Genomic DNA, 24,959 nt, shown 5'->3' with positions numbered 1-24,959 from the left:
AGAGAGAGAGAGAGAGAGAGAGAGAGAGAGAGAGAGAGAGAGAGAGAGAGAGAGAGAGAGAAAGTTAATTTCAGTCGAGATACATGAGATGCAAACAGGATTCAAAGCTCTCCAAAAATCACCCCCTTAGTCCTTAACTCATAACGGACAGTGCGAAAGTACATGGTGTGTTGAACATGTACTACAGTAGCACACTAAGTAACATACGGAGAGACACAGAAAGCACACATCTACACATGGGGAGGGGACACGGTTTCCCTGTACAAGAGAGCGGTCGCTACACAGTAGGGATTTTCTCTTTGCTGTAGTGTTGCTGGAGACAGACATTGTGGGCTCAGCCCACTGTTCTTTACTCATTCTTTACACAGACACTAGCTGGCTGTCCTCTACACCCGTCCGTTACCCTTGGCTTGGGGGAGGGAGAGGGGGCCCTACCATGGATTTCGGGTGGAGAGGGGGTCTATCCTAAGCTTGGTAGCTTGGGGGAGGGAAAGGAGGGGGGACAATCCTTAGCTTGGTAGCTTGGGGGACGGAGAGAGGGGGGCTCTACCATTTGGGGGAGGGAGAGAGGTGGCTCTACCATTAACTTTGGGCAGGGAGTGAGGGGGCTACCCTCAGACCGGGGGACGAGACAAGGGAGGGAGATGGGGCTACTCTTAGCCTGTGGGAAATGAGGGATGGAGTTGGGGGGGGGGGGGAGGGAGATGGGGTTGGCTACCTTTAGCTGGGGTGTGGCGGGGGAGGCAGAAGGGGACTACCCTTAGCTTGGTGGAGGGAGATGGGGCTACCGTTAGCCTGAGGGGTGGCGGGGGGAGGGAGAGCGTGGGCCCTACAATTTACTTTGGGGAGAGAGACGGGACTACCCTTAGCCTGAGGGAGACAGAAGGGGCTACTTTTAGCTGGGGGGTGGCGGGGGAGGGGGCCCTCCCATCATCAAAGGGTTCATCCCCGCAGCCATGCGCTGGGCGTTAAACCCCATCGGGGGCGGGGGTGGAGGGGCAAAACTGGTGAACTGTGGACCCGCGGCGGTGGACTGGGGGGGAGGGGGAGGCACGGCCGAGGCCATGAGGGGAGGGGGCTGCACTGGGCCGGGGGGAGGCGGGGCCGACAGGATGCTGGGGGGCGGGGGAGGCTGAGGGTGCTGCTGCTGTTGCTGTGGGTGCTGCCAAGGGGCGAGAGAGACGGGCGGAGGCGGGTGGGCCATCTGTGGTACCGGCTGCTGTTGCCACGGGGCCGTGGACGTGCACGGAGGATGCTGCGGCGGAGGCGGTGGTTGCGGAGGCGGCAGGCCCATGTTACCTGGAGGGGGAAGAAACAACAACAGGTTCTCTCTTTGTTGCCTCTAGTGGGTGCTTTCTGTGAGCACACTATCTTACAGTGGGTGCTTTCTGTGAGCACACTATCTTACAGTGGGTGCTTTCTGTGAGCACACTATCTTACAGTGGGTGCTTTCTGTGAGCCATCTTACTTAACCCTCTACTGGATGGTTTCTGTGAGCCGACTATCTTACAGTGGGTGCTTTCTGTGAGCCGACTATCTTACAGTGGGTGCTTTCTGTGAGCCATCTTACTTAACCCTCTACTGGATGGTTTCTGTGAGCCGACTATCTTACAGTGGGTGCTTTCTGTGGGCACACTATCTTACTTAACCCTCTACTGGGTGGTTTCTGTGAGCCGTCTATCTTACAGTGGGTGGTTTCTGTGAGCCGTCTATCTTACAGTGGGTGGTTTCTGTGAGCCGTCTATCTAAAACCGTCTAGTGGGTGGCTTCAGGGGGCTGACTATCTTACTTAACCCTCTACTGGATGGTATGGGCATGTCACAAGACCCACAGGACTTGCCAAAACAGGGAACCGTACAAGGAAGGAGAAAGAGAGGAAGGCAGAGAAGGAGATGGGAGGACAACATTACAGAGTGGACAGGAAAGACGATGGGTGACAATCTGAGGAAAGCAGAGGACAAAAATAGATGGCGAGAGCTGGGTTTCAGATGAAGTGGTGCCCCCACGGGATAGAAGAAGAAGAAGAAGAAGAAGAAGAAGAAAAAGAAGAAGAAGAAGAAGAGCTTCTGTGAGCCGACTATCTAAACCTGTCTAGTGGGTGGCTTCAGTGGGCAGACTGAGCCGACTATCTAAACCTGTCTAGTGGGTGGCTTCAATGGGCAGACTATCTTAACCCAATAGTGTGTGGTCTGTGAAAGGGCCAGTCTTAACCCATCTAGCGTGTGTTCCAGTTCCAAAAAAATAGATTTGTCACAAGAGAGAAACATACACAGCAAAGGAGGAGAGATAAGGACGATGGATGTTTTATAGGAAAGAAGAAGCAAACCACACCACAGCACCTGCAAACCACGCCACACGGACTATCTTAACCCCTCTAGTGTTTAGTTTTAGTAAGAGTTTTACGGCACTCGCAACACAATAAGGTCAGATAAGTGCTGAAGATTAGAGGTGTTACAAGAGTGTAACAAACACAAAAAAGAAGGAGGGGAGATAGAGACAGACTCTTTATAGGAAACAAGGAGCAAATCATACAAGAGCACCCACCAACCACTCTAGTGTGATTCGGTGAACAGACTACCTTAACCCATCTAGTGAGTGCTTGAGTGAGCGGCCAGTTTTAACCCTCTAGTGTGTGTTGCAATGAGCAGGCTATCTTAACCCTTACACAGTCCCAGCTACGTGTTCAGTCCAACCTGTTTTAACAGCTTTCCATCTAGGACAACGGCTGGCCATCTTGGAGAATTTCAATTGTATTTCCGTCATGACTTCTACCCGAACCCAAGCCCAATACGGTTTTTCCCTTGGCGGGCACAAGCCAACAAAAACCCAGACAGGTGTTTTTAGGGTAACCCATCCAATTGTCAGAAAAGTTTTCAACAAGTTATCTTCTAAAACTTTAAACAAAAGCAGGTCTAGAAATTTCTCTTTAAAAAAAAAAATGTCTGAAAATAATTGCAGGCACAGTGAGTTTTGGCTCAGTGTGTGAAGTCAAGTCAAGAAGCCCCCTCGTACGACCCGCATCACAGGTAGTGAGTGCTATAAATAGCCCAGTGCTGTAAGTAGTGTAAGGTTAAGCTACTGCATTGGGGACAATCACAAGCCAGGACACCACATCTTTTTAGATAAAAGTTTAGTTCAAGTGAAAGTTTTACGGCACTTGCAACACAATATATTTGGCGAGCTGAAGATTAAGAGGTGTTACAAGAAAGTAACATACCAATAAAAGTAGGAGAGATAAGGATGAAAGATGTTTGAAAGGAAAGAAGGAGCAAACCACTTTAGTTTTAGTAAGTGTTTTACGGCACTTGCAACACAATAAGGTTATATCAGTGCCAAACATTAAGAGGTGTTACAAGAGAGTTACAAATACAAAAAAGAAGGAGGAGAGATAAGGACGATAGATGTGACAGGAAAGAGGGAGCAAACCAAACCAGAACACCTGCCGACCACCCACTCGTCTATAGATGTATGGAGGAGGTGTTTGCTGGCTCACTGTTACTGGGTTACGGTAGGACCTGCCTGGGATTACTCAACAAGCCCACACTCACATGCTGCGAGGCTACGACAGCGACAAACACATCAACACCATGCACGGGCCTGCATACAAAGTACAGGAGGAGGAAGGGGGGAGGAGGACGGGTTGGGAGAATCAGAGAGCACACTTAACAACAGACCTCAAGTTTTCCTTCCACGAGCCTATCACCCAACCACAAAAGTCTTAATTAAATTCTTCTACCAACGCGATTTCTGTAGCTTTTTGTTCCAGCAAATGTCATCAGTAATGGTACTGTATTTGAGCAAATATGAACAAAAATTGACAAGTACAGAAGATTTTTTTCCATCACAAGAAGAAGGAAAAAATTGTACATAAAAAAAGGAAATCTTGATCAAAATGAAAGGCAAACAGAAATGCCAAGAACACCATACAACTTTCAATTCAAAATAAAACAAACCATGCTTAGATATCAACAACAAACTAAAAACAAAGAAGTGAAAATTGATAGCAATGAAGTGGTTGGGGAACAAATGTTTGACAACTCTGAAATAATCTGGATCAAATAAATGAGAATGAAACATTAAGGTAATGACCAAAAGTATGAATGCTACCCTTAAACCTCACATATATGAAGAGATGAAAAACATTCAGTCTATAGACAAGATAACCCAGACATCAATGTACTAGGCTATCCTCGACTGATTAAAAAGTTTAAAAAAAAACAACAAACAAACCGGAACAAAAACAAAACAACTGACAAGTTAACTATAAAAGCATTTTGGCATACTGGTAAGACACACAAATAATGAAATATTTTTCACGATGAGAATTTAAAAAACTTCTAAAAAGCTACAGGACGTAAGTAAGAAACAGAGAAAGGTAAGTAGAAGCAATGTTAGTACGCAGACAATTCTAGCAGCAGTAGGGGCGCCACTTTCTGAGTCAAATTCCCACACTTAAAAAGTTAAAATGACATAGTTTTTATCTCCCACTAGACAGAAAAGATTGAAACCTGTAGTCCCAGAACTATTTTGTCCAAAGCGTACTACGGACAAACTAGTTCTCGGGGCAACACAATCCTATTTATTATCATGATCATAAAAGATTACAAGACAGTTTGTAATGATACAGGGGTATGCCTGTGGGACAATCCACACTTGGAAACTTTGAAACAGTTAAAATTTGATGAGCATGGAACCAAGCGGCTCTTAGATTACTTAGAACTATCACAAACTGAATGATCTGGGACCAGAATTGAAGTCTAAAGTCCTACCACGGCCCAGGTTTGTTCTCCTGTCATGCATACAAGCCATCTACTCTAAACTGAAACCGGATACAAGGTAATAAAATCTCCTGGGAACGAAGCAGACAAAATAATAATATGCTGCAGTCAGTGATGCTCAATGGTTACTTGGGTCCTTAGAAGTCTTTTCAGCTTAATAAGCACACATGCAAAACAAAATAAGAACAACAAAAGCAACTTAAGAAATTTATTTTAAAAAGGGGCATGTAGTCCAGTCTTTGTACTGCTAGCAACTGGCAGTTAAAGGCTAGCTGCACTCAATGACAACGTGCAAGTCTGTCAATGCCTCATTCCTCACTACCACACAGCAGCAGTGATCAGTCTACTGCTGCAAAAACTCTTTATGGAACGTACAGGACACAAAATGATGATTAAAGTCAGGATATAACCCCGCACCAGATATCTCCTCCCTGATTGTTGAAGACTTATTTCCAAATGACACAAAACGCATCATGAGAACATGGCACGTGATAGCAGTTCTGCTTACAAAACAGTTTATGAAAACTTTACTGGAACTTATAACCACCCCACTCCCAAACAAGAAATTGATCGTGCTTCACAGAAGCAAAAGACAAATATTTTCAAGGAAGAAGTACTTGTCTTGTTTCTTGTCTTTTCCTTTTCGCTTCCATGCATAAAATGAAACCCAAATTAAAGAAGAACTATAAAACCAAAGAGAAGTAGCAGCATAACTAGAGGGATCACACTGCAGCATAGTACGTGAAAACAGCATACAACTTACGACAATCACTCAACTACGCAAGGAAAGAAAAGCACACAAGTCAGCAGTATCAGAAAAGTAGCGCACAAAAAAAAACAAAAAAAAAACTACAAAAAAACCAACAACAAAACAAACAAAAACACGCCACTCACGCAAAAGGAAAATAGATATCCACATTCAATATCTAATGCTTGAACAATAGAATTATGCAAGCGTTCTGGGCACAAAATTGTTCCACCCCAAATGTATCACATGGTCATCATATACATGAACGATTGCACTGAATATAATGATGAGATATACTTCTGTACTTTCTGAATGATATACTTCTATTGTGACTGAAAACTGACAATACATAAGCTTGGGAATGCAATATAACAGTGTGAATAATATTAGCTCACTGACTATCAAAGAAGATAAAAATAGCCCTCGGTGACCACACAAGAAATATTTATTTAGAAATATGGAGCACCTGTTTCTGCAAAGTGGAAGCAACACACGGTCACTCGATGCACAAACTCATTTTCATAACCAGGGGAGAAAAATTAAACTTAAAAAAACAAACAAAAAACCCAACTGATCTAATAAGGAAGAATCTTTTGATAACCATCCACATAACTGCTCTGAAGTTAGATTATAATAAAAAATAGTCCAGATCCGGACAGAATCTCTGGTAGTCAGTGTGTTAACTATTCAAACTCAGCAAATAGGAAAATATACCTTCTTTTTGCTTAACAGTTACGTTAATTGTAACTGACAAAATGGGCGACTTGCAAACAGTATCAACAAAAATCCATTGAAAAGAGCATCTGGCACAGCAGTGTCTTCAGAGTAGACGAACCACGGAGAGAGGGACAACCCAGCAGTGAAGAGTTGGGAGATTGCATTACAACAAACTAGAGGGTCGAAAGTTTCTCTCACAAGGGGGAGATAAGTGGGACTTGAATGCAGCACTACTGGGATCGCCACGTTTAAGCCAACAATTACTCTGAATCCACCTGTGCATGCTTTAATAAAAGCTGCCTTGGACATTTAGACAAACAAAATGAGTTTCCATACTCTGCAAAATGAGAGATTATTTTTCACAAACGATGAAGCTCCCAAATCAATTTTAACGGATAAATGAAAATCTATTCACTGAGTTTGTTCCACACAAAAAAATATGTTCCTGGAATTTGATGATTTTTATACTCAGCACAACAAAAATCTACAACTAGAAACGGCAGGAAAAAAGGATGACAAACCGAATTAGGGGGAGGGAGGAAGAAAAGGCAGTCTACAACCTCCAGTACAAATGTAGGAAAAATACTGAATAATACTTTTTATCATCTAACATTTCATTTTCCAATCAACAGATCAATACTGCTCTGGGAAAAGAATCAGAAACAAATCATTTTGATTCTCAAGTTGCACGGCTGTCTTCATGTCCAAGGAGAAGGGAAACTACCCTGAACACACCAAGTCAGCATTCTGTCACTAGTTTCCATGCATTAAAAAAATCAAAATTACATTTGAACAGTAAAAGAGTCAGATGGCCATAGGACCAGAGATATGAAATAGTACGACAAAAGATACTTTTCATGAAATGACTACACATAAATCAGACTGACTGTGAGCAAAGCAAGTCACAATCCATCCCTGTTCCAACTGTTCTCAGAATGGACAGTGTGAGACAACATGAGAGACATCTGTGAGAACACCACAGTACATGACAAGGCAAATATCACAAACAGACTAACGTTCGGAAAGCTACAGCGGAGTCCACTTAAAGCGAACACAGTTAATCCATAAACAGAGGTTAACTGAAAGAAAAAATCCCCATTTTTAAAAAAGCAAATTCTCTAAACTAAAAATGCACCTAAACCGAAGAAAATCCGGTGGTCCCGCAGATTTCGGTTTAAGCAGACTCCACTATACGTCCCTTTCCAAAGTGGCCATTTGAACTTCTGCAGCTGAACCCCCAAAAGGTCAACCGCGACCAGTAAATCTATCACAAGAACAAAGCAGGAACTGTCTCACTGGTCAAACTCACGAGACATTCAATTCCAGTTTGGGTTCCCCATCCTCTGTGGGTTCATTTGATTTTGCATGTTCTGCTGATTCCGTTGCATATTGTGGACATTGGCCCCCTGGCCCATCATCTGCTGCTGTTGGGGCCCACCTCTGTTCATCATCATCCCCTGGAAGTTGTTATTGTTCCCCTGCGCGCCCCCCTGAAGCATCATGGGATTGAAGCCCCCCCCGTCGGGCCGGGGCATGTTGTTGTTCCCGCCCTGCATGGACATCATCGAGTTATTCCTCTGGTTGCCCATCATGTTCCCTGGGGGACCGCCCCCGCCCTGACCCATCATCATCATGTGGCGAGGACCCTGGTTCGCCCCGCCTCCTCCCCCCATCTGGTTCATCTGGTTCTGCTGTTGTTGTTGCTGCTGCTGCTGTTGCTGCTGCATCCCCTGACCAAAAGACTGACCGCCTCGATTCAGAAGCTGCGGCCTTTGAGCATTATTATTACCACCCTGATCAAACATATTGTTAGCGTTGGGGGGAAAGTTCCCCGACCCCTGAGGGTTTCTCATATTCCCCAAGCCCTGCACCATATTGGGAGCGTTTCCCTGATTCCCAAACTGTCCCTGGTTCATCATCATCATCAGGCCTTGGTTGTTCTGCCCGCCTGTCATACCGTCCGGCTGAGACGTCATGCCTGTGCCGCTCTGCTGCAAGACTTGCGCCTGGATATTCATAAGGTTCTGTTGCTGCATGGCGACGGCGTTGGTCGCGGGGGCTCCACCTGGCGAGGAGACAGCGGGCGGAGGAGGAGGAGGCGGAGGTAGCAGCGTCGCTGACGGTGGTGGGGAGCCGAGTAACGGGGGCTTACCTGCTTGCTGCTGCTGTTGCTGCATCCAGGGAGGGGCGGCCTGGACCTGGCTGGTGGGCGGCGGAGGGGGCGGGGCCAGAACTGACGGTGGCGGGGGAGGAATGACTGAAACAAACAACACAACATCTCCATTACAAACACGACGAGAAGGTAAGGGTACAGTTCAGATTGTTTGAAGACAGCCACCCATTGTCAAAGAGAAAAGTGGTGGTCTTACTTAGACAGGGGGGGGGGGACACAGTTTAGTTTTAGTAAGAGTTTTACGGCACCTGCAACACAATAAGGTCATATCAGTGCCAAAGATTAGAGGTGTTACAAGAGAGTAACATACACAAAATTTAAAAGAGGGAGGAGAGATAAGTAAGGACAATAGATGTTTGATAGCAAAGATGACACAAACCACACCAGAGCATCCCCTAATCAATTCAAGCTGGATAGTTATAGTTCTCATTTTACCTTTTATTGTTCAAATCAAGTGTCCCATAACAACATAATTGGTATTCATCATACCCAACACAGATAGACAACAGATTTGCTATTCAGGCCTTGATAAAAAAACAAACATCCTTAGACACGCGTCTGATCTGTGCTCATACACACAAACACTGGAATCTGTCCTAGCAGTGAAAAAATGTTTTCTACAATCAGTCGCAACACACATACCTTCTTCGTTTTAGTAGGAGTTTTACGGCACTTGCAACACAAAAAGGTCACACAAGTGCCGAAGATTTAGAGGTGTTACAAGAGAGTAACAAACATAAAAAAGGAGGAGAGATCAGGACGGTAGATGTTTGATAGGAAAGACAGAGCAAACCATGCCAGAGCACCCGCCAACCACCCACACTGGAATCTTTCCAAACAGTGAAAAAATGTTTTCCACCATCAGTTGCGACACATGACCTTCATGACTAGCTCAAGTGACAAGATGTAATACATACACCCAAAAAGGGATTTCAACAACATCCGACAACCACAATCAGATTGAATTTTTAAAAACTTTTTATAAGAAGTTTTACAGCGCTCGCAACTGCATAAGGTCATATGAGCGCCAGAAGATAAGAGGTGTTACAAGAGAGTAACAAACATAAAAAAGGAGGGGGAGATAAGGACGATAGATGTTTGATAGGAAAGAAGAAGCAAACCACACCAGAGCACCTGCCAACCACCCACTCAGATTGAATTGTACGCAGCACAGCATGAATGAGTGTTACGGCACTTGCAACACAATTAGGTCAAATGTGTGCTGGATTCGAGTAGAGGTGCTACAAAAACGTAACATTCAAAGGAAAGGAGGAGAGTGAATGATGATAGATGTTTGATAGGAAAGTAGGAGCAAACCACACCAGAGCACCGGCATATCACCCACTGTTACAGCAGGTTTAGCTGCACCTTCACAAGTTGCCAAAATAAGATCACGTAAATACGCACACCCTAAAACGGATTTGACTAACAACCAACAAGCACAAACAGGCTGCAACGAACGTTGACCCATTCATCATCACCATCAACAGTGTCGAAACAATATTTCTATTTCTTGGTTAGGGCGCGTGTGTGTGTGTCTGTATGCGTGTGTGTGTGAGTACTTTCTGGAAACATAACATTTACTACCTCTGTGACACATTTTCTACAAATATCCAGCACTAAATAGGGACACGGGACAAAAAACCCAACAAAAACAACAACTCCAAACAAAACGTCAAAGATCACTTACCCATTGAGCCAGACGTGGAAGCGTGGTTGATGGACATGAGGGCCTGTTGGGTGTGTGTGTGTGCACGTGTGAGTGTGCGTGGATGGTGTGTGTATTTTTCGGAATCATAAGATTTACCACCTTTGTGACACATTTTCTACAAATATCTGGCACCAAATAGGGACATGGGACAAAAAACAAACAAACGACAAAACAAAAACAACCTTAAACAAAATCAAACTAACACAGGTCACTTACCCATGGAGCCAGACGTGGAAGCGTTGTTGATGGACACAGGACAACACCCCCCCCCCCACAAAACAGGTCACTTACCCATGTGGAGCCAGATGCGGAAGCGTTGTTGATGGACACAGGACAACACCCCCCTCCCCACAAAACAGGTCACTTACTCATGGAGCCAGATGTGGAAGCGTTGTTGACGGACACAGGACAACACCCCCCTCCCCACAAAACAGGTCACTTACCCATGGAGCCAGATGTGGAAGCGTTGTTGACGGACACAGGACAACACCCCCCCCCCCCCACAAAACAGGTCACTTACCCATGGAGCCAGACGTGGAAGCGTTGTTGACGGACACAGGACAACACCCCCCCCCCCCACACACACACAAAACAGGTCACTTACCCATTGAGCCAGACGTGGAAGCGTTGTTGACGGACACAGGACAGAACACCCCCCCCCCCCCCCCCACACACACAAAACAGGTCACTTACCCATTGAGCCAGACGTGGAAGCGTTGTTGATGGACATGAGGGCCTGGGGCTGGCCAGCCTGAGACATCTGTGGCTGCTGTTGTTGCTGCGCCGTCTGCTGCCACGACCTCATCATGCCAGGGTTCTGCTGCTGCTGCATCGACTGCATCTGACCCATACCGCCCATGCCTGGCGGCTGTTGCTGTTGCTGCTGTTGCTGTTGCTGCTGCAAGCCTTGTGCGGGCTGAGGGAGGAGGCCAGGGGGTGCCTGCATGCCGGGCGGGGGCTGCAGCGGTGTGGACATGAGGGGCACGGGCATACGCCCCATGGGGTTCATCTGCTGATTCGACTGCTGCATGGGCGGCCGGCCCAGCAGAGGCATGTTGGGGGGACGGTTCGGCATCTGCCACGGCGAGTTCATCGACTGGAAAATAACAAATCAGTTATTAATATCTGCAACAGTAAATTCATCGACTGGAAAATAACAAATCAAGTAATTAATATCAGCAATAGTAAATTCATTGACTGGAAAAACCCCCCCAAATCAGTCATTCATATCTGCCACGGTGAGTTCATTGACAGGAAAACAACTAATCAGTCATCGAGTTCTTTTGTCCCCAATCATCAATATCATCTGTCTATCAACAGCAAATGTGAGGCATGCTGACAAAATGAGCTACTTCTCGCAATCCACAAATGGTGATATTGGCAAAAAATCGACACCACGGTAAAATTTGTAGATTTCCTATTAATGCCATATTTTTAAAGTACTGCATGCTTTTTATTATTTCATACTTATGAATTATAAAAACTTCACCTATAAGCGTGATGTATCAATTTCCATAGGGCTGAAATCCGAGAAGTAACTAATTTTGGCATCACGCTTTACAAATGCCTGTCTCAACACTGGGTTTTTTAAAAATGCACTATACAACCGTTACTAAAATATCAAGACAAAATCCTATTTCATGTTTTTCATTCTGAAAACTTTGTGAAAATGACACACATGTGTATGCTATCTATGGTGACGATGACATCTCTGGTACTTTATTCTAACAACTCGTCTCTTTTTATACTGAACTGATGCACATGTATACACAGTTGAACCTGTCATTGATGATTACCTTTGTACAAATGACCCCTTCCCATCGTGCGTTTCTTTTCTCTATCTTAAGGACTGTCCAAGACATCCACTTGGCATGGGTGGCTGTCTTGGACAATTTCCAACGAAAACTCTCCCACTTGTGTTTTTAAAAATATCATGACAACCACTTTTCTCCAAGGCAATGGGTGGCTATCTTGGACAATTTTTAATGACCACTTCCTCCCTTGTGCCTTTTCTACAATATAATTATAACGAAACTGTCAAGACATCCACCTATCTAAGATAACCACTTTTCTCCTCGGCAATGGGTGGCCGGCCGGGACAATTTAGACTGTATATGTGACAAACACAGCCATTCTAGGGGACTCACCATGGGGTTTGGGGGAGGGTTGGCCAGCAAAGGTCTGCCAAAGTTGGGCTGTGATGGTGGAGGAACGTCATTCTTGGGTGGGGGCGGTCCTTCCCCGAGCTCAGCCATCAGAGACATGTACTGAAACAAACAGACTTCACATATAATACCACACACCAGTAAAATAGAATAAATTTAATTTAGTCAAGAGTTATACTGCACTTCCCACACAAAATATATCACATCAATGCCAAAGATAACATGTGTTACTAGAGAGTAGCATTCAAAGAAAAGAAGGACAGATGAGGACGATAAATGATAGATAGGAAAGAACGAGAAAATCACATCAGAGCACCCGCCAAGCACCCATACAAACATAATCATAAATTCTAAATTGCAACATTCAAGTTAATACTACAAACTGCTTGACCCATGATGTCATTTCACTAGAACATCATCTAGTAAAAAAAAAAAAAAAAGAAACCTCGCCTGGTTGTTGCAGTGGATAAGTTGTCTGTCAAATTTCCTCATCTGCACATTTGGGTTTGAGTTGAGAGCAACACATAAAGACAATAACAACCAGTAAGTAAATGCTAGAAAAGAGTGATACACACACACACACAATAGAGCGAACGAAGATTAGTTTTGATTTTACTAAGTTTAACAGCATTTGCAACACGCAACACTAACAAGTCATTAAAGTGCAGAGGATTAGATGTGCTACAAGAGAGTAACATACCAAGAAAAGGAGGAGGAAAGAGAAGCACGATAAATGTTTGATAGGAAAGAAAGAGTAGTTCCTGTTAAGGTTCTTCGAATAAATGTATATGAATTCAAAGCTTTTCACTTTTGCAATTCCCAAAATTCTCCAGCAAAACACTTTTGAAAGTGTAACTTCTAAATAGCTGTTCTTGTTATTTATTTCCAGTAAAGATAGATTTACCTCACTGTCCATTTTTGCTTTCTCAGCCGGATTCTGCATCTGCTGCATTCGGAATGTGTCACCGGGTCTGTAAGGAAAAACGCACAGAGGATCATTCTACTGAACAAACAAAATTAGCTTACAGTTGTTCATATGCCAAAACAGAGCTCTTGCAAAGATATTTAGCAAAAAACGTCACTTATGAAAAAACAATGCTCGTTCACTTAATCAAGAGAGAGGAATGGGGTAAAAACTAAAAAAATAATTGCTGTAGTGTCCACGAAAAAAGAAAATGAAATACATGCCACTCTATTGATCAGAACAGATTTTAATGCTTAGTACTCTTATCATGCGACTGTCAAGTTTTGGAGCTCAAAGATACCACAACACTTTGGTGGCTATTTTCAAATACTTATAATTCCTAAGAAGTTGTAAAAAAACAACAGAAAAGCAAAATCAAATACAATCAAAATAGGGAACGGAAACGTTGAAATTTTGCATGCTTTCTATACAATTATATCGTTTTACTGCAATAATTTAACCTTTAAAAAAAATAAAAAAATCAACATTTATAAAAATACTTCCAAAACTCACACTAGACAGAAATGCCCAGAAACATGGTGCCTAATCAAAGAGCAGTCAAACTCACCTCTTTTGTTTACAATCCTGGGCTATATGCCCTGTTCCACCACATATTTGACAAAGAATTGTGTTTGTTACAATCGTCTGACTTTCAGCAATCTGTCTTAGTTTCCTGAGAGAAAAGGGAAAGAAAGGATTACACCACAAACCAAGATTTGAAAAACAACGTAATCATATCAAGGATTACAATATCACACCGACGGAGATGTGCCTTGTCCAATCCCTGCTAAAAGATTTTAAAAAGTTGATCGGATTGTAACCACTAAGCAATAAACTTGTGTTAAAAAGTTACGATACAGCATTACGTAAACGTCACACAAGTTTTGCCCTTTCAACAGAAACCATACCCACACAATAGAGAGAAAGAAAAGAGTTAATAAAACTCAAACATGATGCTTTTGCGCTACTGAATTCTTACTAAGGTGCAGAATAATGCTAGCTTTTAACTCAGAGGTGCCAAATGACTACAAAAAAAAAAAAGAAAAGAAAAAGAAAAAAAAAAAGACCCTGAGCTTTCTGGACCCAGTGGAAACATGCCTGGGGGATTCAAAATGTACAGATCACCTAGTTTAATTCATCTTGTGTCAAGTGTTTTTACATAAAGTACCACAACTTGTTAATGAATGGCATGAAGTACAAAATCCAGACAATTTCAGAAATCTGAAAATTCAGCCCCCCTGTTAACTGTATCTTGTAACAACTACAAGCAGACTTACGACAAGCCATCATTCTCCCTGAGTGTTCCATTCAGCAATGCCAGTTCTCTCAGTTGCTGCCGACGCAAGTCATTTTGACCCTCAGGCACTTCTATTCCCTGTTTAATAATTTCTTTTATCTGCAGAATACAATAAAACAAAGAGAATTCACTACCCAGTGAAAAGTGACCATCGAAATACAACTTTGGGAGAAAATTAAGCGCTTACCTAAGCAATCAATGCTTACAGAATGAAGAAAAACACAAAACTACAAATCAAATAACCATCCAGTGAATAATGAGTTAAGCCACTTTAACTTAAGACTTCATGGTTAAACGCCTTTCTATTAAAATCAAAAGCTCTTTATAATCACGAACATTGTTTCTATACCTATTGTGCAACTCAGTCAGATTACAAATTCATGCAATAGAATAACTTTACAAATTACAAAGTGATTTGTTTGATAAATAATCACTCACAACTACAGCAAATATGGATTGGTAACAAGTGTAGAAAGTCTGAAAAACTTTACTTACTCTTTCTACTGCTTTCTTCACATTCTCCGGATTGTTTGCCGTTACATAAGCATGCAGTGGTTCATCCTCTCCGGGAAGTGGCTGCCCATCTTTCCTGCCAATCTTACCATCCTTCACCGACCCTTTGCCCCGGATGATAATCTTGGCACCAGTCTGAAATGGAGCAACAATCAAAACATGAAGTCTGTCGTTAGTCTACTGGTCACATAATGTAAATGTTACATCACCAAGCCATAAATGTTTACCCCACCACTTTGAAAGCTTTTAAAAGTTTATCCCATACAAAAACTTGACATGAATTAGTACTTGCAAGTTCTGAGTATGATCTACTTTGGACACAATAAACCCATTGCAGATGACACAATTGTGACTCATCAATAGCAAGCCAGGGATGGAAACTGATCAGTCCAAATTTACTGAACTTTTCGCGGGCTATACAGGTTTGGAAAAATACACTAATCAATTGTAGATTAGAACACACAGAAGAACTGCTCATCATTGAAAGAACATTTGTGGAAAATGACGGAGCAAATCAAAATTACGGATGTCCATAAATTTACAGAAAATTTCCATCCCTGGCAAGCTCTAGGCGCTTTATGCTGTATTATTACCCCCGCAGATCCTTCAACAGTCGTCAGAAACATTCTTCGCTTCCTCAGAAACATACATTACAAGCAGCAGATTAAGTGCTTAAACACTAACAAACTGAAAGATCTTTCGCCGTCTATAGCCAGGTACTTGTTCCCATCTGGGTGCAGTAAAGAAAATTATGTATCATACTTTTCCCAAGGATACATTGCCGGGCCCCTGGCAAGATTCGAACCCATGACTTAACAGCTGCAAGTCCAAAAGCCTAACCACTAAGCCACAACACCCCTATGACCCCTCTCTTGCTGCAGTCATACTTAAAACTACATTGCCAGCAAATATTTGACTAAATGTACTTTTACAGCAGACACAACGAAGTTACAATGTTTTAGTATGAAAATGAGACTTACGTCTTTCTCCAAGGTCTTGAGAGTGTTGCCCCTGGGCCCAATCAACAAGCCAACAAAGTTGATGTCCGGATGTTCTTCTTGAGGAATCATCACCTTGTCGCTGACTCGTACGACAGGAGGCCTGCAATAATCAAACAATAATTGTAGCATCAGCACAACAAAAGATGTGGAAGCTCAGACTGTAAGATCATACATTTCCCATTTTAATTGTTTTAAGCCCAGTGAGCACAATCTTTCAGAGAGGAAAAACTGTTGTATCTTTCAAAAATTGAATTCAAATTATGCATTCTTTCCTGCTTTTTTTCCAACATCTTAAAGTTGAATTTCAAGTAAGTTACTCCATATGCTAAGAAACTGCAATTTCATAAACAAATATAAACATTTTGGGCTGAGTACTTGTGAACAGCTGGCCAACAATTAAATGACAGACTTAAACTCTCACTACTGTGTACCATGCAAGCAATGACAGGTGTACAATGCAAGAAATCTGATTTTTAAATCTCAGCTATTGGTTTCTGCTGCTTTATTTCATCTGTTCATGCCATAAAGCCTGCGGTTATTTATTTATTTATAACATTCTTAATTATCTTGTCAGTCTCCATACTAAAACAATGCCATAAGTAAATTAAATGTTGCTTCAAGTCCAATAATTTGAACAATACATACAACTAAGTCTTTTACAGCCTAAATTTAATAATCAGAATTAACATTACAATCCTCATTTTCCCTTTAATGTCATGAGGGAATAAGCTGCAAAAAAAAGCAGGTGGAAGAGACAGATCAATCAGGTCATCCTCACTTGTAGTCACTGGGTGGCTTGAATTCTGGGTTCAATTTGATCGCCTCTTGGATGAGCTTGTGGCGCTCTTCCTCCAACTTCTTACGCGTCCGGTACTCTCTGGTGTTCAGCCTCTTGCCCTCGTTGTTGTAGATTGGCTCGGGGGACGGAGACCTTGAAAGCAAAAAAATAAACAAATACAGTTTTATCATCAGCTGTCTACCAACCACAGCTTGGCTGATATCTAAAAGTAAAAAGACAAAAGTTTTAACATTTACTTTTACAAACTACGAATATTCTTCACTTTAAATAGCATCCTTCCGAAAAAAAAATAATTATTTAAAAAGAGCAATCATGCCATCTCAAACACTCTTCTCCTTCCAATGAGCTTTCTTCATGCATGCATCTTGCACACCTTCCACTCAAAGATAAATGTAATAATTACATCATGACTGCAAAGCTTTGTGCTAACGTAATCATTGATCAATGGTCAATTTGGATTGTTTCTGTTGCACTATAAAGGCTTATCTAGAATATTTAAACCTAAACACTTTTCATTCATTAGCTCATCCATCTCTCAGCACCAACACAACCACAAACTAAGCACACTGTTGAATGGTGTTACAGCAACGAGGCCTTGCAAAATTCACCTAACCTGCAGCCAAAAAGAGGAATCAAAACAAAGTATTGTTTAGTTATCTTTTTGTTTTTCATTAGTTACAGATTAGCGTTTTGTTGGAGACAAGCCATCTTTTCAGGACGTCGACAACACCTCCTCTGTCATAATGATTAGTTTACACAGGGTATAATTATCATACAACAACAGCAACAAAACACAGGAAGTACATTGGGTGAGAGTGGTGTAAAGGGACATTCAGAAACCGTAATTCTAGATCCAACAGGAAATAAAACCTGGGGAGAGGTTGACGTAAGAACCTACGGCAGAACTCCCACAGCCATGAGACAAGAGAATTAAGATCTAGATCACAAAAGAAAAGCTAAATTCACTGAGCAAGTAAATTCAACAGCGTCCAAAACATGCCAGCATATTCAATTTTCAAAATCGCTCTACTTTGAATTTATCTTGTGAAGAAAAAAGTTACCCTTCATTAATATCCTAATTTTGATGATTTTACAAAGCTCAACCATAATTCCAGGCAATTTCTTTTGTGATGAAAAGAAATATGATCCCTGGAGTTTCCACAAGAGACTGACTCACTTTCTTCACACACAAACTGTTTCATCAAAGTTTTAACTAGGTCACAACCTCTTTCTGTCAAACAAAACATCGGCGTAAAAGAAAGAGAAATATGATGAACTTGAGGAGGAATATCATCAGCAGGAAATGAATTTGGCTCAGAAAATGCCAAGTAGAATATCCACCATCAAAAGAGACTTTTTCCAAGACTACACAGCCAAAACCCTTCTGATGACAAAATCCTAATTTTTGGGAATGAAAATTGCTAAAGACAGGGATGAAAATTCCTTACTAGTTCTTGAAGCTAAAACACACAAAAATGTTCAAACAATGTAATATCACAAACTGGGACACACACACACACACACCAAAACAATTTACAAAAGAATAGAGCCATCTTCAAAAGACAGCATTTTTTAGAACAGCCTCACTAAAGTATTGGTTCCAAAAAGGCTGCTTTATTATAATTTTTAAAAAATTCAACCAAATAACCCTTAAGAAAAAATTGACAAAAACATAATTTCCCCAGACCAAAAAAATAATATAAATTCTCCAGACCACAGAGTTGGGGAGTTTTTCACCAGGGAAACATTAAAATTACAGAACCACCGAAAGGGAAATAGCTGAAAGAGCAAACGCCACAGTGCCCACCAACCACCCACCAGCGCCAAGGGGTAAAGAGCAAATGGAATCGAGTCATACCAAAGAATATACCAGACAAAAAAAACACAACAACACTGCACAAATAAAAAGTTAACGCGTAAATTCCATCCACTCTAACGCATCTGTGTAAGGAAGAGCTAACTACAAGATCACTGTGTCATTCTGTGAACCGACCAGTCCTTGAGAACACCTGTTCCTGCCATTTATCACTGAGATTGAGTTAGGTAAACATGAAAATGTCAACAAGTCAATAACACCCGTTCTAAAGCCTATATTCTCAGGACATTTTTATGGCTGCAACAGGAATTAAGTATTATCCCTTCAACTCCCTCCACCCTTGACAGGGAAAGAAAATTTTTACATACTCAAAGAAACCCAAAGAAAGAGTTTTTACTTTACTCTTGTAGGCCCATTCTTTATCCAACTCAAATTCTGAATAACTTAACTTAATGACCAGTCTTGCCCCGAGCCACATTTAAGATAGCAAAACCATAAAAATGTCCACTTTCTCAAGACAAGTCATAGGCGACGGGACTGAAAAAAGAGACTCCACCATTATACATGTTTTCCACTCTCACAAAAAGCGGACGATGAACCCGAAGAACTCCCAAACTTGCACTATAAATGGAGCTGCTGTTAGGGTTAAGCACAATTCAGCGGAGATGTCACGTCAGCACCATCAACCGAATTGCATTCACTTCAGAACTTTAATGCAGCTTTAAACCAGGCAAACCTTTGCTCAGGGTTAGCAGGAATTCCCAGATCCCCTGTTCTCAGCTTACGGCTAATTTCCTCAATTTGAAGATGAACTGCAAGAAAAGTGGTTAAACAAAAAAAGACAACATTACCTTTCAACAAAACATGATTAAATGCAAGCATAAGCCAGAAACTGGAAATAAATTTCATGTTACAGCAATTCTAAAGTAAATACATAATCATTAGAACAAGTATGAGCAACAAGGCATTGGTTTGTCAAAACAATAAGGTAAAAGTCAACCAACAATATAGAATCAACCTGCAGGAAAAAGTTATGTTTTGATTTTAAATGAAAACATTTAGCAATGCCAATAGAGTCTGTTGCATTAGGCCTGAAATTAGGTCATCGCCGCTGGTCTAGCTTTAGACCGTACAAGAATGTAGGTTACTTACTTTCTCAAATTCCAACAGCATTATTTCCGGATCAAATTGTGAAACTTGGTAAATAGTCAGAGAAACAATATGAAAGAAAATAAAATAGGCTATTTACATGTGGACAGTGAACCTTTACACGTGCATTGTCCCCAGTAATCTTTTTGTCGGAAACATTTTCTCATTTGAAGTTTTTTGTAAACTACAGGAAGCTGAATCGTCATCTCTGTCTTTCTTGTAGTCTATCCTTCCACACTGCCATAGTATTGGAAGGTTCTATATATATTCAGAAACAATTTCCAGGAATTACCCCCCCCCCAAACCCCCAAGTAGCTGTGCAAATAGATCAGCTATTTCTGTACATGCAAATGAGACCCCAAATCCTTGCGTGATCACTGAGCCCAGCCATCAAGTACTTGAAATAGGGCAAGGGACCATCCATGCATCCAACTTTTGAGAATATTTTCCTTTGAACATTTATGGACCAATTTTTAAAAATAAAAAAAGCATAAAGATAAGAATACACAGCTCTTCCTCAGGCAGCAAATAAAAAAGGGCTGAAGTAGAAATGATTCTTTTCATTGGCATTGCTAAACAATCCAGACTGATAAGAGCACAAGCAAACCTGTGAGATATCATCATACAAGAACAAAGTTATAGAGAATGCATTTCAAATATATAAGATTAGACTGCAGCAGTTTTAGAACTATAATACACATTTGAATCATAAAAAGCTACTTAATCTCATTATGGATGTACCAAAAATACCATACAACCATTTCATAAGGTCCACAAAGAACTTGAAAAACATACCAACATATTGTCGCTGCTGGGATTCAGTCAAGTTGGAAGGTATGACGGTAGGCATGCCCGGGATGACAGTCTTCTCATCATTATCTGTATTCCAGCGACTTTTCCTCTTTTTCTTCCTTGCAGACATACCATCTCCACTATTTGACTGTTCATCTCCATTGTTCCACGCTTCAACCCCTGTAATCAACATGGTGAGTTAATAATATCAATTAAAATCAAGCACAGTCAATGGTACGTTAATGCTGAATGATTTCAATATGATCAGTGCTTCCACCAGCTGAAGCTGAAAAGTAAGGAAAATTCAGCGGGGGGGGGGGGGGGGGGTCTGGGGGCCGCAGGACAGCGTCCCGGTGGGGGTTCAGAAAAAGAAATTGAAATTTAGTACTTTTAGAGGGTTGAAAATGGCATTTGAAAGCCTGTTTGAAGAGATTTCCAACAACCCATACTACCTAATTTTTCCACCAAGATTTTGTCTTGTTTGATTTCTTCACCAACATATCTTTCCATTGCTGGCAATGTTTAAAAGCAGGTTCCCTTTCCATTGCTACTATAATTAAATTAATTTGTCATCGCACCATTGATAGAAGGCAAACTGGGAATAATGAATAGATATGATTATATATGTACCTTCACAATACAGTTACCCAGCGTATACCCTAATTTTCCTAAATTTTCACGTCTGAATGTCGCATGTCACAACCTCGGAACACCACTTCGAATTTTTCTTGATTTTAGTAGTTTTAGCACATATTTCTTTCATTGCGACCCTTATCGCGTTCTCGTACCGTAGAATCTTCGCACTAATAATTTCTCTAGATCTAGACAACAAATTTGCAAAAAAGTTTCTTTCTGACAGTAATTTTCTGTCCAAGATCACAAGTCAATATACTTGATCAACGCGCAGATTTTCCAACCACGGCAACAATCCGAAGATAGACAGACGGAATTAGGGAACGTTAGAAAAGAGGAAAGTGGCACAAAAAGTGCGCCAGATTTTGATAAATCTCCAGGCAAAAAATGTACTGCCGACCAACCCGCAATGAATGCATGGGGCATAGCCTTTGCGTGGCATAGAGGAATAATGGCCGATGGCAGGAAATGCGCAATCTGGAAGGTTTCTATAACAAACTATTGCCGAGAGAATTACCGTAAATATCCGTAATTTATACAAGACAATACGAAGGCGAGTACGAATCTTTTGTTACGGAATTTCGGTAGATCTAGTCCTACGCTGACGCAGATTTTTACGCAGGGAGTTGATAATGATGGAGGAACAAGTACGGAACTGGCAGAAAGTATGGATTTCCGTAAAAATACGGAAGAGTTGAAGAAGCACTGATGATAATACGAAGTGGTCACGAGCAAGATCAGCAAGGTCCTGATCATCTGATGTCAGTCTCAGACTAGCTTCCAGATCAGAGACTCCACCAGTACCAGTTTGATCAGAGTTGGCTCCTTTTCATTGGATTTTGAGGGGAAATAACTGCAGCAGGCCTGAGCCGTGAGCAGAGACCCCCTAAGAATACTCACGTCACAAGTTGTTATATTATATTGCTGAGTTCCGTCTGCTGAAACTGAAGGAAGGACTTCCGTAGCGACCACCCCAACAAAAACATTTTAAAAAGACCTAACCCTGACCCGACACTGTACCGTACCCTATTCCTACCCCAAACCCTAAATCTAGATCTACCCCAAACCCTCTATGCCAAGCACAGATGAACAGTGGTTGTGCCTTAGCCTACTGCATAGGCTTAGTGGCTTAGTTTAGGACTACCGGTTTCTTCCTGATTCTTATGTAGGCTGTAGGGTAGGGTTGGGTCGGGCTTGCAAAATTAGCGTCAGCGAGTAACAAACTACTCGCTGGCACTACCTGCAAACGAGCGGACGGGTAACGAACCGTCCCCTTATGAAGAGTAGTTCTCTACTCGCTACACATCGGACAGAGACAACAGTTTGTTCAGCGAGCGAGCGGACGGGCGGACCGAGAGACTCCATGCAATCGAGCGGGCGGACGGACGGGCGGGAGCGACTCCTTCCATTGCATACAACTTACAACCCCCCGCCCCCCCCCCAAAAAAGAATAATTTAAAAATCACCCTCCTGCCTCACAGTGTAGCTAGGCGTTCGTGGCGGAAATTTCTCCCACCCTACCGGCCTTTGCGATAATTGGAACGCACACAGTGTGCCCCACCACGCACAAGGTGAAAGGTTACACGCATAGTACTACGTCACCAGCCTCTCTCACTCCCTGTGGCACCGCTTGTGGCTTGAAACATTAGGCCTAATTTACAAACAATAAACCGTGGGCCTAACCTTGCGTCGAGTATCTCGTCTGCTAGAGTTCGCCCGTTTGCCCGCCCGCCCAGTGAATAAAATTGTGGAGCGGACCCAAAAAACGAACTGACTTGAGGCTTGAGGTCTGCAGTCCGCTCGCTGAGAGAGTCAAATTGTGGAGCGGACCCCAAAAAACAAACTGTTCGCAGTTCGCTCTCATGGCCGTACGTAACTCCGTTACCCGCTCGCTCTGACCGAGTCCGCGAGTCACGAACCCGTCCGTCCGCTCGCCCCATCTCTACTGTAGGGCCAAATTGTACACCTGCGACCCCCCCCCCCTCTTGAATGCCAGACACCATACTTTAATTTAGATTCTAGACTGTTCGTTTTCATCACATTTACTGACAAGACTAGAGTCTAGATGATGATGGTAATAATGTAACATGCTTGGACTGGCATCATTCAAGACTTTTGGATGGACGACAGCTGATTGACAATTTGACGAGGGTTGAACTCCTCCAAAGAGCATAACAGGTCATAGAAATTCCTAGCAAACATACCATCCATCAGGCGCTTCGGTGCTGTTGGAGCACCAAACATTTTGAACCTCGGCACAAGGATCAGACGAACAAATTTGGCTCAATCAACTGTGCACAATTAACTTTTTCACACAAGGACGTTGTTCAACACACGCCAAGTCGCCAAGACACTACACCTACGTCACTTTCAATAGAATGTCGGATACTTGAGGAGTTGTTGAGCTAAAAGTAAAAAACAATCTGATTGATAAATACATATTTAATAAAGGACGCAGAAAAGAGATAAGTACATCATATCGTTTTATATGGGAAATAAATATTTAATGGCTAGACTTTTTATCCCAAAAGATAAGTTCATTATGTGGATCAAACAATGATTAATTTTAAGAACCAAAGCCAATTTGGCATTTATCTTTATGAGGTAGCCCGGATGGAAGGCTGTTTGGAGCCTTCCAAATTCCTCAGTTTCCGGTAAAGTATGAAAAGACAACTCTGCTACCTAGGCTAATTCGTGATTTTAAGTGATTGCATCCCCTTGCAAACAACAACCCCTTTCCGCGCGCGCGCACACACACACACACACACACACACACACACACACACACACACACACACACAGCTCTATTCTCTCCCCTCCTCCCTCCCTCTCTGTATAACGTAGCAATTGAAATTAAAAGAACATCCACGGTTATTCGTAAATGTTATGGTAGGCTAATCAATCTGAGTTGCTTTTGTTTTTCGTTTTTTAAAGAGATACAATTAATTCTCTGTTTGTACAAGCAAATAAATTATAATAAATTACATTTTTTCTTCTCCTTGAAAAGCAAGTCTTCTAGACAGACGATTTGTTGGGCTTCAGATCAAATAAAATTAAAAGAGTTTTTATGATCAAACGAGCTTGACCTCTGAAAGGAAAAAAAATGTGTTAGATCTATAGGCCAACGTTTACCAAAACTTTTTGGGGAGGTAAACCAGGTGGGTCTGAAGCGGCTAGTCCCACCCCACAAAACGCCGCTGTGTACTTGTATTTTATTTCTTGGCGCAATAAAGCGTTTCTCTATATGGACACTTTTAAGCACAAGGGGGCTATCCCGGAAAATGCTGTTTTTAGAAAATCAAAGATAAAGTTTTTGCCCCTTGTTCAGTTTCTTTAAAAGACGTGGAGAACTTTCTCTATAACCAAACAAATATACACACCAGTGAATCCAAACTCCTCCTATAGGTAGGGCAATGCCCACTTTTGGTGTTGGTCAAGATTTCTGGAAACCCCCGAAATCTGGGTTAGCCCGCTTGTCCTTAAAAGCGACCATATCTCCTCTTTTATTGTGCTATGGGTTTGTTTTTTCTTATTACGCCAGAGCTGAACATTCAACATTCTTGCTTGCGACTTGGAATCAAAGATTTAGCTTGTGCTTTTTTTTTCTTCTTTATTTTTGGCTCTGCAAGTCTGTCTTTTTCTCTTTCTTTCTTGTTGGTGTGGTCGCTCGTTTCGAAAGTCCTTCCTCCGATTGCAGAATGTC

At 42.1% G+C, this 24,959-nt stretch overlaps 1 protein-coding gene across 4 annotated transcripts; it reads right to left on the bottom strand.

Moving 5' to 3' along the window:
- Nucleotides 1-23,639, bottom strand: LOC101856823 (splicing factor 1). 4 transcript variants are annotated; one of them, XM_005102875.3, is made up of 13 exons: nt 23,461-23,639; nt 20,627-20,803; nt 19,419-19,494; nt 16,846-16,998; nt 16,047-16,167; nt 15,049-15,201; nt 14,534-14,652; nt 13,825-13,929; nt 13,197-13,263; nt 12,275-12,394; nt 10,821-11,223; nt 8,396-8,500; nt 1-1,299 (listed from the first exon to the last, which is right to left on the bottom strand). In XM_005102875.3, exons 1-13 carry the CDS (start codon nt 23,498-23,500, stop codon nt 896-898), a joined length of 2,043 nt encoding a protein of 680 aa, XP_005102932.1. In that variant the 5' UTR covers nt 23,501-23,639; the 3' UTR covers nt 1-895. The 4 variants fall into 4 exon arrangements, with proteins under 4 accessions (XP_005102932.1, XP_005102931.1, XP_005102930.1 ...); XM_005102874.3 differs by having other exon boundaries at nt 1,227-1,299; nt 7,553-8,500; XM_005102873.3 differs by lacking the exon at nt 1-1,299 and having other exon boundaries at nt 3,754-8,500.
- Between the last annotated feature and the right edge of the window lie 1,320 nt (nt 23,640-24,959).

Source organism: Aplysia californica, unplaced genomic scaffold, assembly GCF_000002075.1.
Source record: "Aplysia californica isolate F4 #8 unplaced genomic scaffold, AplCal3.0 scaffold00346, whole genome shotgun sequence".
NCBI lineage: Eukaryota > Metazoa > Mollusca > Gastropoda > Aplysiida > Aplysiidae > Aplysia > Aplysia californica.
This window is presented reverse-complemented; position numbering and strand designations above follow the sequence as displayed.